The sequence below is a fragment of the Apium graveolens genome, unplaced genomic scaffold (genome assembly GCF_009905375.1).
Source record: "Apium graveolens cultivar Ventura unplaced genomic scaffold, ASM990537v1 ctg3987, whole genome shotgun sequence".
Classification (NCBI taxonomy): domain Eukaryota; kingdom Viridiplantae; phylum Streptophyta; class Magnoliopsida; order Apiales; family Apiaceae; genus Apium; species Apium graveolens.
In genome coordinates this window covers 83,506-94,851 of record NW_027418357.1, presented here as the reverse complement: position 1 = coordinate 94,851, position 11,346 = coordinate 83,506, and the positions used below count along the sequence as shown (strand labels likewise).

Here is an 11,346-nt window from a genome sequence, read left to right as displayed (position 1 = left end):
CGCTGCCCTAGGAGGCTCTTCCACCCTGACCTTCTTTGCAATGGGCTCAGACTCCTCTTCAGAAGAAGCTTCCTCCTCTCCGGAGTTGGACTCAAGATCCTTCATCTTTTGGCCTTGGCTCCCCGACGGGCCGTCCTTGATCAGGTCAGCGAGCTTGTCTATAATACCCCCAAGTGCTGGAACTCGCACAGGGCAAGGGAAGGAGGACTGCTCGAAGACTTCTGGAAATTCATCCTGAATGGCCTCCACAGCAGCATCCCAACCTTCCTTATAGCTAACTGGGTGTAGGAGGGCATCGTGCTCCACCATTAAGTCCTTAAACTCTTGAGTGTCCATCCAGCCGTCAAAGGCTTTATCCTTTTGAGCCTTCAGGATAACATTTTCGGCCCAGGCCGTTTCCAGGTCAGAAGTGGAAGAGGCAAGTTAGGCTTCAAGGGCCTCTATTCTTTGGTTGGCCTCCTCCAACTTCTTGTTCGCGTCCTTCAGGCCAACCTTCCAAGCCTTGGTTTGGTGTATCGCCCCCTAAAAATGGGCGTTCGCCTACAAGAAATACAGCAAGAGTATGAGACGAGAAAATCAAAAAGGCAACTATGAAGGGAAAAGGAAAAAGACGTACCGTTGCCAAAGCCTGAGCTCCAAAAAGCTCGTTCCCCTCTAAGTCCTGTTAAAGGACAAAGTCTTGATAGTCGACCAGGGAGATGGAATGCTTAGACCATTCCTTAGCAAGCGCTGTGCTGCCAACAATTGAATCCTTGCCCCGAATTCCCCAAGCAGGTTGAAAGTAAGACCCTGGCTTCTGCTTGGTGCGCAAAACTTGGCTGGGGCCTTCCTCGCCTGGTTCCATTGCTTGGAGTAGGAACTCCGGGAAGCGATCCCCAAGGTGCGGGTCTTTAAAGACCTTTTCAGCACGCTTCATCCTGGTTGTCTCCAGGTCTTTAGGCTTTGTAGCCTCCTCAATTTTCTCAGCCACTGCAACAAATGAGATAAGTAAGTTGAGGAATCAGCAAAATATAAAATGAAAGAAATAAAAAGAGCTAGGTAAGAAAGGAAACGTACTCTTCTTAGGGACGGGAGAAAGGCCGCGTTCTACAAGAACGGTCTCCCTGATAAGGTCCCACGAATGGGAAGTCCCATTATCTTGCGTGAGGAGATTGAAAGCTCTGGTCTCCTCCTCAGACAAAGTAATATCATTGGGGCTCCCATCCACAACTAGCCCAAAAGATGAGCGGAACAGGGTGCCCCAATCGCCACCCTCTCAAACGACAAACAAAAAATCTTTTTTCCACCCCAAATTGTTGTCGGGGATGGACTTCCCGTTCACTATATGGGGATTAGTTGGGCGTTGGTTTAAAGAAACCCAACCCGGATTCTTATTAGGGCTATTCTTGAACTGAAAAATCTTTCTGAAAACAGCAACAGAAGTGGGGACATTGTGCTTGGCGTATTGCGACAGATAGCATAGAATGAGCCTCCAAGAATTAGGAGGGAGTTGGCAAGGGCTGATGCCCACATCAGCTAGCAGTACGGGGACAAACGGGTGGAAGGGAAGTCTGATACCTTCCCGTAGAGTATCCCTGTAGATGCATAATACGTCCTTCCTCCACTGACAGGCCTTGTCGGCCGGACCTGCAAGAACCAGTTTGAAAAAATCCTTGATTCTAAAACAGCTACTCAACTTTTCCAGCTCCTTTGGATCCCGCAAGGCACCAATATGGTCGTGCGCGTCCAGATGCGCATCAGACGGGTACTCGTCCCCTCGGGTGTTGATCATATCGATCAAGGAGGTGTATCTTGATCGAATAGGGAATTCATTGGACTTTCTGGCCACATTCATCTTGGCCAAACAAGTCATTTTCTTATCAGCCATCTGAAAAAAGGGCACATAAAGAGATAATTTTAAAAGCGCAAACTATGCAAAAACAAGCACAAGAAGTAAAGGGAGAAATTTTACCTGAAGTAATGCTCCTAAAACAGGCTTTGGGGCTTAAAATACTCCGACTTACTGTTATTGCTCTGAGATTCTTGATAGAAGAAGAATGAAGAAGAATTTAGAAATGAGAAAGTGAGGAGCAGTAGACTCTACTCACTCCTTTACATAGGAGGAAAAGTGAAGTTGAAGGGACAAAAAGCCGAAAAACGAGATAGGGCCCAAAGAAAAAAGCCCAGAAAATGGAACATTCCAGAATATTCCAAGGGAATTCGAAAGAAATTAAATAAAATTCCTGAGAATTCTAAAATATTTTTGATATGTTAAGCCCTGATTAATAAGAGGCCCACTAAGAGTTTTTGATATATTAAGGCCCAGATTAATAAGAGGCCCACTAAGAGTTTTTGATATATTAAGGCCCAGATTAATAAGAGGCCCAATAGGAGTTAAAAAGCCCATATTAAGATTTGGAAGAAAGAAGGCCCAAATCCAATTAGGAGTTGGAAAAAATGCAAGGCCCAAATCGAAGCCCTAAAAGATATAAGGCCCAAAAAGGAGATTAGGCCCAAATAGAATCCCAATCCAAATTGGATTAAAAGAAAGCCCAAAAAGACCAGGATTCAGGTCGAATTTCAAGTCGTGAATTCTGCTCGAAATCTTTCGAACAGACCCCCGAAAATAACGGGTATAAAAAACCAGGATTCAGGTCGAATTTCAAGTCGTGAATTCTGCTCGAAATCTTTCGAACAGATACTCGAAAAATACGGGTATAATTGAACTGGATTGAGGTCGAAACCAAGACCAGGATTGAGGTCGAAACCAAGACCAGGATTGAGGTCGAATCAAGCACAACATTTTTCAGGTATGGGGTACAGGAACCTAGACTTAAATCCAGGTCGAAGAATCGACTAGGACCCTGGTCGAAGTCCAGGTCGTGAATCCTAGTCGAAATCTATCGACCAGGAAGCAAACAAGCACAGAATTTTCGAACTAGATCCAGGTCGAAGGTTCGACTAGGATCCTGGTCGAATTCCAGGTCGTGAATCCTAATCAAAACCTTACGACCAGGAATCAAAACAAGGGCAAATTTTCGAACTAGATCCAGGTCGAAGGTTCGACTAGGATCCTGGTCGAATTCCAGGTCGTAAATCCTAGTCCAAACCTTACGACCAGGAATCAAAACAAGGGCAAATTTTCGACCTAGATCCAGGTCGAAGGTTCGACTAAGATCCTGGTCGAAATCCAGGTCGTGGATCCTAGTCGAAGTCTTTCGACCAGGATTGCAAAGATGGCCCAAAATTCGACTAGGATCCAGGTCGAAATTTCGACTAGGATCCTGGTCGAAAAAGGGCTAGAAATTTGAAAACATTTGTGGAAAATTGCAGAAAATTTGGAAAAATCCCGGGAAAAGGGAAAATTCCTGAAAAAAAAATACCATAAAATTCCTAAAAATAGGGAGAAGGTAAGAAAATAGGGAGGGAAGTTTTTTAACAAACCCTGGAGCCGCGTACAAGGCAAATCGTTGTAAACGTGTAGGTCGCTCCACACTTTACGCAAAACGATACCCTGTAAGGGAAAAAATGAACTTAACTTTCGCGAAATCTTATACGGTTTCCCAAAAGTTGGGGGCAAATGATAGGGATAAATAAATCCTGATTACATAATTAAATATTACAGTAATTATAAATGGTTTGGGCTGCAGTGCCCAATAAGAAGATGTATGACATTCAGACCAAAATGGTCAACACATTGAGCAGGCCTGATGGACTAGATCAGGCCTGATGGAACAAAGATGACCCAAAAACCCTGAATATTAATTAATTTCGTAATTAATTAATAAGGGAAAAACAGCTATTGAGAAGAGTCCCGATAAGGATATAAATCCTTGCAGATTAGCCTCAGGGGGACCTAAAAGGATAAGGAATCAGTTTCCTACTACTTAGGACTCCATAGTCCATTCTAATTATGAGACTTGCCCATCAGGTCTCCTATACCAAGTCCAATTCAAGGACCATCAGCATCTATATAAGGGGTCTCACCCCCACCAATCAGAACTACGTTTTTTGGCTTAATTCTCTAATTCACAGAGATACATAGGCATCTCGTAAAGGCAGAGTTAAGCTACGAAACACGAGAGCAACCATTAAAAGTCTTGAGCTCCCGAACCTTAGCAATAAATACAGCAAATAATAACCTTAGTTTTTTATCCATAACAAGACTCACAATATGCAACCTGTGTTATCTTATGTGCTATAGTATTCGTAAATCTTGACACAAACACAACCAACACTTTTTTCAAATATCTAAATATCTCAACACAATCATAAATATTATGTCAAAGTAAGACTTAGCACGTCTATCATAAATGACATCCACCGATAGCTTAGAATATGTCTCATATATGCACTTCAAATTCGTCCACTCTTTATTTCAAGACAAAGCCTGTTCGAGACTTATAATTTCTGTCCACTCTTTATTTCAAGACAAAGCCTCTTCGAGACTTATAGTTTCTGACTCCCGCAGTTGGAATATCCCTCGCACTACACTACAACGAGCTCAAACAAAACGTCCAATGTCATCCTTCACTATATACACCCAATATTAATGTTTCTCCACCATGTTTGCAGGCTGCATCCGTATTAATCTTTATCCATCATTTTGAGGGTTTGCACCACTTCCTAATTCCCGTAAAGTATATTTTGATCAATATTTTTATCTCTTAATATTGGGTTCCACTCTGTGAGCAAGTTTAAGCCCATCGACTTCACACCAAAAAACAGAAATATTAAGTTCAAGAAGTCGGGTAACTGATAAAAAAATTTCGTCTTTGGTTATTTTTAATCTAATTGAGATGTTCATTTAATTTAAACGAGAACAAGTCAAGTTTAATCTCAGAGTTAATGGCGTCGAGTTTAAATAAGGTAAGTCAGGTATTCTTATGATTTCATCAAATTAAAAATCAATAAAAATATATTTATTTTTAAATTATAAATAATAAAATGTAAAATTAATATTAATTAATATAATATTGGTCGGCCCAAATTATGAGTCGGGCCCTACTGATCGGTAATTCTCATTAAAAAATCGCTTATATGGTTCATACATTCAAAAATGTTGTAAACGTAATACGATTTTGTTTTGCCTTGATTCGATCTCATTATTAATTTTTTTGTCAAGATGTCATGATTAATTTACTCCTTCCAAAACTAATTAAGAAATATAAACACTGCCTTGACATGCACTTGCGTAGGGTGATAAACAGTAAATATCATTTAGAAAATAGTATGAAATTATAAGATTCTTTTATCTGTTCATTTTAATGGTATAATTTATCGAGAATAATCGTCTGTATACTTAAAATAATAAAGCGAAATTTCCATAGAAAAAATGGAACTGGCACGCCCATTGTATTGCTTGCTTCCTCTGACTTTTTTAGGCAATACATCAACCAGCGACGATTCTCTGAAACAAGTCTAGAACTTGTCAATCAAGAAATTGAACTGCAGAAACATCCGAGAAAATATATTATACAAATGCACATGCATAGACAAACACAAGTGCTTTTCCATTTATATTTCTTACAATCTAGAAGAAATATTTAGTACTCCCTCCGCCCTAAAAATATAATATAAGACCCTTTAATTTTTTACGCATATTTTAAAGTGAATTAAAATAATAGCTTTGTAAATTATTTTTGCTTTGCAAATTATTTTTTATATTTTTTTTTCTAAATAAAAGTATACATATTAAAAGTAAAAAAAAATCAAAGGTATTTATTTTTTGAGAAAGATGGAATACTAACAAAAGAATGCAGAAAAAAATTGGTATGAAAGCTCATATGTCAATGCTTTCATAAATATTGACCATAGAATGGAAGAATATATATAGATCTTTCCAAAATCTTCCATTTCTTGACCCACAATCCATGCACTTCCCTCGTACTACTTTTCTTTCACCCCTTAAGCCCATTTTAATGGTTATATATAGCTGCAAAACCCTTCCCATAGCTTGTACAAATACACTGATAAACATATACACTTGACATCAACAAAGTTTTACAATATGCATAAAATTCCATCATCATCAAGCTTAGGTCCAGGAGGCCTAGACTTAACTCCTTCATTCTTTAAGGCCATACAAAACACATCTCCTCCATCACCTACCAAACGCCACACCAAAATCTCTGTCATTGGTGTTGGCAATGTTGGCATGGCCATTGCACAAACCATCCTCACCCAAGACCTAGTCGACGAGCTTGCTCTCGTCGATGCCAACTCTAATAAGCTCCAAGGCGAGATGCTGGACCTCCAACATGCTGCTGCTTTTCTTCCTCGGACCAAGATTCAAGCTTCCCTTGACTACTCCGTTACGGCTGGATCAGATTTATGTATTGTCACAGCTGGAGCTAGACAGATTCCAGGAGAGTCTAGGTTGAACTTGTTACAGAGGAATGTTACAATGTTTAAGAGTATTATTCCCCCGCTTGCTAAGTACTCACCCGAGGCAATTCTGTTGATTGTTTCTAATCCGGTGGATGTGCTGAGTTATATTGCTTGGAAGCTTTCGGGATTTCCAGCTAACAGGGTTATCGGGTCTGGCACGAACCTCGATTCGTCTAGGTTCCGTTTCCTCATTGCTGATCACCTTGACGTTAGTGCTCAAGATGTGCAGGTATGACTCACTAACAGCTTATGATGATGTATACTAAATGATGTATGATAAGTGAATGTTTACCTATTAACAACAACGGGTCCTCCTAAAACCTAAAGGTGTTCGGTGTTGGGAGGAAAACTTATCAGAATCTTATATATTTTCTAGGATTACCTTCAAGAAATTTTTGTTTTAAAATAATTTAATTGTTGTGACAGGCCTACATAGTTGGAGAACATGGTGACAGCTCAGTAGCACTATGGTCAAGCATTAGCGTGGGAGGAGTACCAATTCTAAGCTTCTTGGAAAGACAACAAATAGCCTATGAGAAAGAAACACTAGAGAAAATTCACAAAGAAGTTGTGGAAAGTGCATACGAAGTGATAAGTTTAAAAGGTTACACATCATGGGCAATTGGCTATTCGGTGGCTAGCTTGGCTCGAACCATTCTTAGGAACCAACGGAGGATCCATCCCGTCTCGGTGCTGGCTACCAGCTTCTACGGTATCAATGAGGGTGAGGTTTTCCTAAGCTTGCCGGCACAGCTTGGCAGAACTGGAGTTTTGGGTGTGACAAATGTGCATCTTAGTGATGAGGAAATTCAACAGCTCAGAAATTCGGCTAAAACAATTATGGAGGTGCAGGGCCAGTTAGGCATTTGATTTGATCCATACTAATTGGATTGGGCACATCCGATATTATTCAATAATTGATCCATGTATAACATGGTCACATTTGTTGTTTGATTCATAGATACAGGTGTTTTTTAAAATATTTTAGAAGTAGTCTATTAGTCCTGGTTGTATAATAGAAAATGTTTTCCTAGTATGTGCTCAGTCTTAGTTTGATATATGTGTTTTGTAACTTTTGTTACTGCAAACTATATAGTACTTAATTGTAACCATTCATGCTCTACAAGTTTTGCTACAGTGCGACAATTTTTTGTAATATACTGTAAATTATTACATGTGATTGCTTTTAAAATCTTAATTTCACTGCTACAAATTGATTCCAACAATTATCGATCCAGAATGGATTTTAACAAAACAGAACCAAATTCACTGGAGTACATACTTCTGAAGGAGATACGATACAGCCACCATTATATCCTAGAAGAAGCTTATTCTGCATGTCCTCTGTTTTCTGGTTTTGTTTGGAGATGCACTATTTTATATATCTGCTGCTCAGCGCATGAAATGAATCAGCACATACTCTGCATATAATAGCTGCACGCAAAGATCCAAATTGAGGACGGTGTCTCTAGTGAAGTTAGGTATATATATATATGTAATTGAAAAGCAGTGGTATAGTGTCAAAGAAAGAAAAGTATATGTGGTGCAAAACATAGTTAAATTACCTTATATGAAAACATGTAAAAGGACTGCGTTGATACAGGATCGTCCAGATTAGTAGAATTTGCTCGAAGCATAAGGAGGGAGGCAAGTATAGTGTGACCTATAACCTGAAAGAATAGGTATAGGAAAAAAATCTCAAGATAAATTAAGTAATCAAGGTTACCCGGGGTGTGCATGTGTCTGTGTTTTTCTTTTTCTATCTGTACGTAAGTCTTGTGGGGTGGCATAGAACTTACAGACACTATCTTGCATATTAGAAGCGACGAAGAAGCTCCTATGACCACAGCAAACCCGTAGGCAGTTAGCAGGATATATAGACAGAGAGAAAAGACCTGCAAAATTTGAAGTCAACTAAACAATTTGCCAAATACAAGTTGTTATTAATCTATGGACTTGTTAGTTATGTCGAGCAAATATTTAGTGGGTGAATAGTTACTAACTTTCTGTTTGCCATATTTGACACTGAATGTCATGATGCCGAAAGCTTTGTCTCCTTCAACATCAGGTATGTCCTGTTACACAGTGCAGTAGATGGTTATTATTCATATTTATAACTAAAGCTTTAAATGATTCACATGTGAAAACATCAGAAAATTGCTAATTATACTATGAAGTGAATTAACAAAATTATTAGTACTATTTCACTACTAAGATTTAAATGTAGAGTTTCAATCTTTTAAAATATATATATAGTTTAAGGTTTACCTTGATCGCTCCAAGAACAGCTGTAAAGACGCTGAAGAAAATGGTAGCAAAGCCAATAGACCTTGAGAATATCATTGGTTTACCCAGCGCATTCTGCATATATAATGGTTCAGTTCTTATATATAGGCATATAGCATATTATAAACAACTAGCATCTGTTCTGTGATGCATGCAATAGTGTAGTTAGTTACCTGGATGTGGTAAAAGGCAGCAGGCAGCATCGTGAGTCCCATTAGTCCGCCCATAGAAAATGAAGTCATTGCCGCATTTGTTTTCCATCTAAGTAAAGGTAGCTGCCAAGAAACATTATAGGTTACCCATTTTATGAAAATTATTTAAAGAAAAACAAGACAAGGGAGTAAACACAGTTAATATCGGTGAGGGATAGTCGGTATCTAGTTATACAGAGCATAACAATGGCATATTATCCATCAAACATACCAAGGTAAGATTATTTGTCACAATCATTCAAAATAAGTTTATGCAGAAGTAAAGAACTAATATCAAACAGATTTGTCTAATTAAAATGAAAATACATAAAATTTACCTCAACAGAATACGCCGTTCCAATTAAAAAATGAATGAGAAGTCCAATGAACAATGGTGTAGACTGAAACATGATTCCCATGGCCAAGCCCTGGATATCATTTCATATACAAGAATACGTATTAGATATATGATAAAAAGGAAGGGAATTTTAATTGCATTGATTTTTTATGCGTATTTTAAAGTGTATATCAAACATATATAAGTCATCTTAGAACCATGTTTGATTCTGGGTTGGGGCAGGGTGCAGGGCAAGAAAAATGAACCATTGATAGCCTATCGATGACTCAGTGATAGGGTCGAACATTACACACATGATGATTAGTTTTAAATTTCCGTATAGGGTATGCAAAGAAATGATCTAATTTTTATCGGTGGTCCACCGTCATTAGGAGGTGAAAGTCAATCAAACAAGCTAAACTTATAAAATTTTGTGCTTATTGTGTGCCCCAGCGCTCATGGTCGCACGATAGAAAAATCATTATCATTAAACTTAAAGAAGTCTTAGCAGTTAAATAGTTATTTGTCAGAAACTGATCATTGATGTAATGTATAAGAAAATGATTGTATGTGGAGGAGTGTAAATCAGTGTCTACCATAAAAGCCAATGCTGAGACAATTGCTTTCCCTTCCCCCATGGAAAAATCTCCAGAAGCCAGCGGAAGATGAGGCTTGTTGATCTGATAAACATATGAAAAGGACATATGCGTCAAAGATAATTGGTATGTAATTGATATGCAAAAGGGTCAAAGAACGAGTTAAGTAGTTTGATTACTTTGTCTATGTCCACATCAAACACTTGATTTATCCCTGAGGTATAGATACTCGCACAAGCAAATGGTATGACTGCCTGCATTTAGACGTAAACTCATTTATATAAGGGAGATGGCGCATAAGAGCATCTTCTGTGGTGGGCACGAGAAATATATACTTAGGGGGGTTGAATATTGTTAAGGGGACCGAAATAAATTATTTTATATTTTTTTAAAAAAATTACTCAAATTTCTGTAAATTTTGGCGGTTAGCAGGAGCGGAGTCCCCTAAGCTCCTCCCCTGGATGTACAAATTTCAATTATAGTCATAAATATTTACAGTCAAATATGCTATGTCAATTATATGCATGTAGAGTACAAAATTTTAACTCCAACTCAAAAACGAAAATTATATTCCTACCTGTAGTAGTCCCACAAAATATGCAGGTGATAAATCAGCAACTGAAGTCAAGGGCAGGAGAGAAACTGAACATATTCCAACAATCTATCATGCAAGAATGTTAGTCGTTGAAGGCAATTCCATATGTATGATCTCTACTGTAATCCGCTTCAAATGAGTATAAAAAACACACACACACACAACTTACAGTGTAAATGAGAGGGTATATACGACTAAACGTCACAAACGCATTCCATTTCCTCCAAAATATACTCTGCCTGCATGTTGCTGCAGCGTTATCATCTTTGGGCTGTATCACAACCTCACCGTCTGATGTAGCACCAAATGTTTGTATAAGTGTGCTCCTCTGTGTTCTTGACTTGTCACTTCTGCTGCTTATATTCTTTGTAAAATCTAATTTTTTGGGGCAAGAAACAACAACCCTAGAAGGAAATTCGCTGTCTCCGTTCAATAGTTTCGCATGTCTTTTTTGGCTTTGAAGAGATGTAAGAAAGCCTACACAAATTGGATATAGGTTAAGTCCCTGTAATTTAAGCTTCATCTCTGAATTTTAATACAAAGATTGCAACACATCAAAAAATATGAAATGTAGAAACAAAACAACGAAACACAACATAAAAAATTATCTATTTACCCTTTTCTCGTCGAAGATGTAAGAAACTGTAAGATAAGGGTGAATGCATGAACGTTTGAGACATGGCTTCTTTGTTTGTTTCAAACTTGAGGATGCACTGTGGGAAGGGTCTCTAAGTAAGCTCTACTGACCTATATTCAACCTCTCATTTGATGATACTCCATTTATAATCACTTTCCGGGCCCGCAACTCGGACATTGAGTCTCCACGTGTATAGTTCCATGACGGCACTCCTTGATTTTTAAAAATATTTGTGAACTTTTTTTTGCTAATTAATTATACAAGATTCCTGACCTCCCACTGCACCACCACCTTACTGGGGCTATATTTGTGAACTTAAACTTGATCACAGTGTA

The 11,346-nt window shown here is 38.5% G+C and overlaps 2 protein-coding genes across 2 annotated transcripts; one reads left to right on the top strand and one right to left on the bottom strand.

Annotated features, from left to right (window-relative positions):
- Positions 1-5,923: 5,923 nt before the first annotated feature.
- Positions 5,924-7,515, top strand: LOC141701529 (L-lactate dehydrogenase B-like). Its single transcript, XM_074505156.1, has 2 exons — positions 5,924-6,598; positions 6,796-7,515. Exons 1-2 carry the CDS (start codon positions 5,990-5,992, stop codon positions 7,237-7,239), a joined length of 1,053 nt encoding a protein of 350 aa, XP_074361257.1. The 5' UTR covers positions 5,924-5,989; the 3' UTR covers positions 7,240-7,515.
- A 9-nt stretch (positions 7,516-7,524) lies between these two features.
- LOC141701528 (umbelliferone 6-dimethylallyltransferase, chloroplastic-like) lies at positions 7,525-11,124 on the bottom strand. The gene is made up of 12 exons (XM_074505155.1): positions 10,991-11,124; positions 10,544-10,851; positions 10,357-10,440; positions 9,959-10,033; positions 9,780-9,863; positions 9,185-9,274; positions 8,829-8,930; positions 8,638-8,730; positions 8,373-8,444; positions 8,169-8,264; positions 7,935-8,039; positions 7,525-7,803 (listed from the first exon to the last, which is right to left on the bottom strand). Exons 1-12 carry the CDS (start codon positions 11,052-11,054, stop codon positions 7,762-7,764), a joined length of 1,215 nt encoding a protein of 404 aa, XP_074361256.1. The 5' UTR covers positions 11,055-11,124; the 3' UTR covers positions 7,525-7,761.
- Positions 11,125-11,346: the final 222 nt, after the last annotated feature.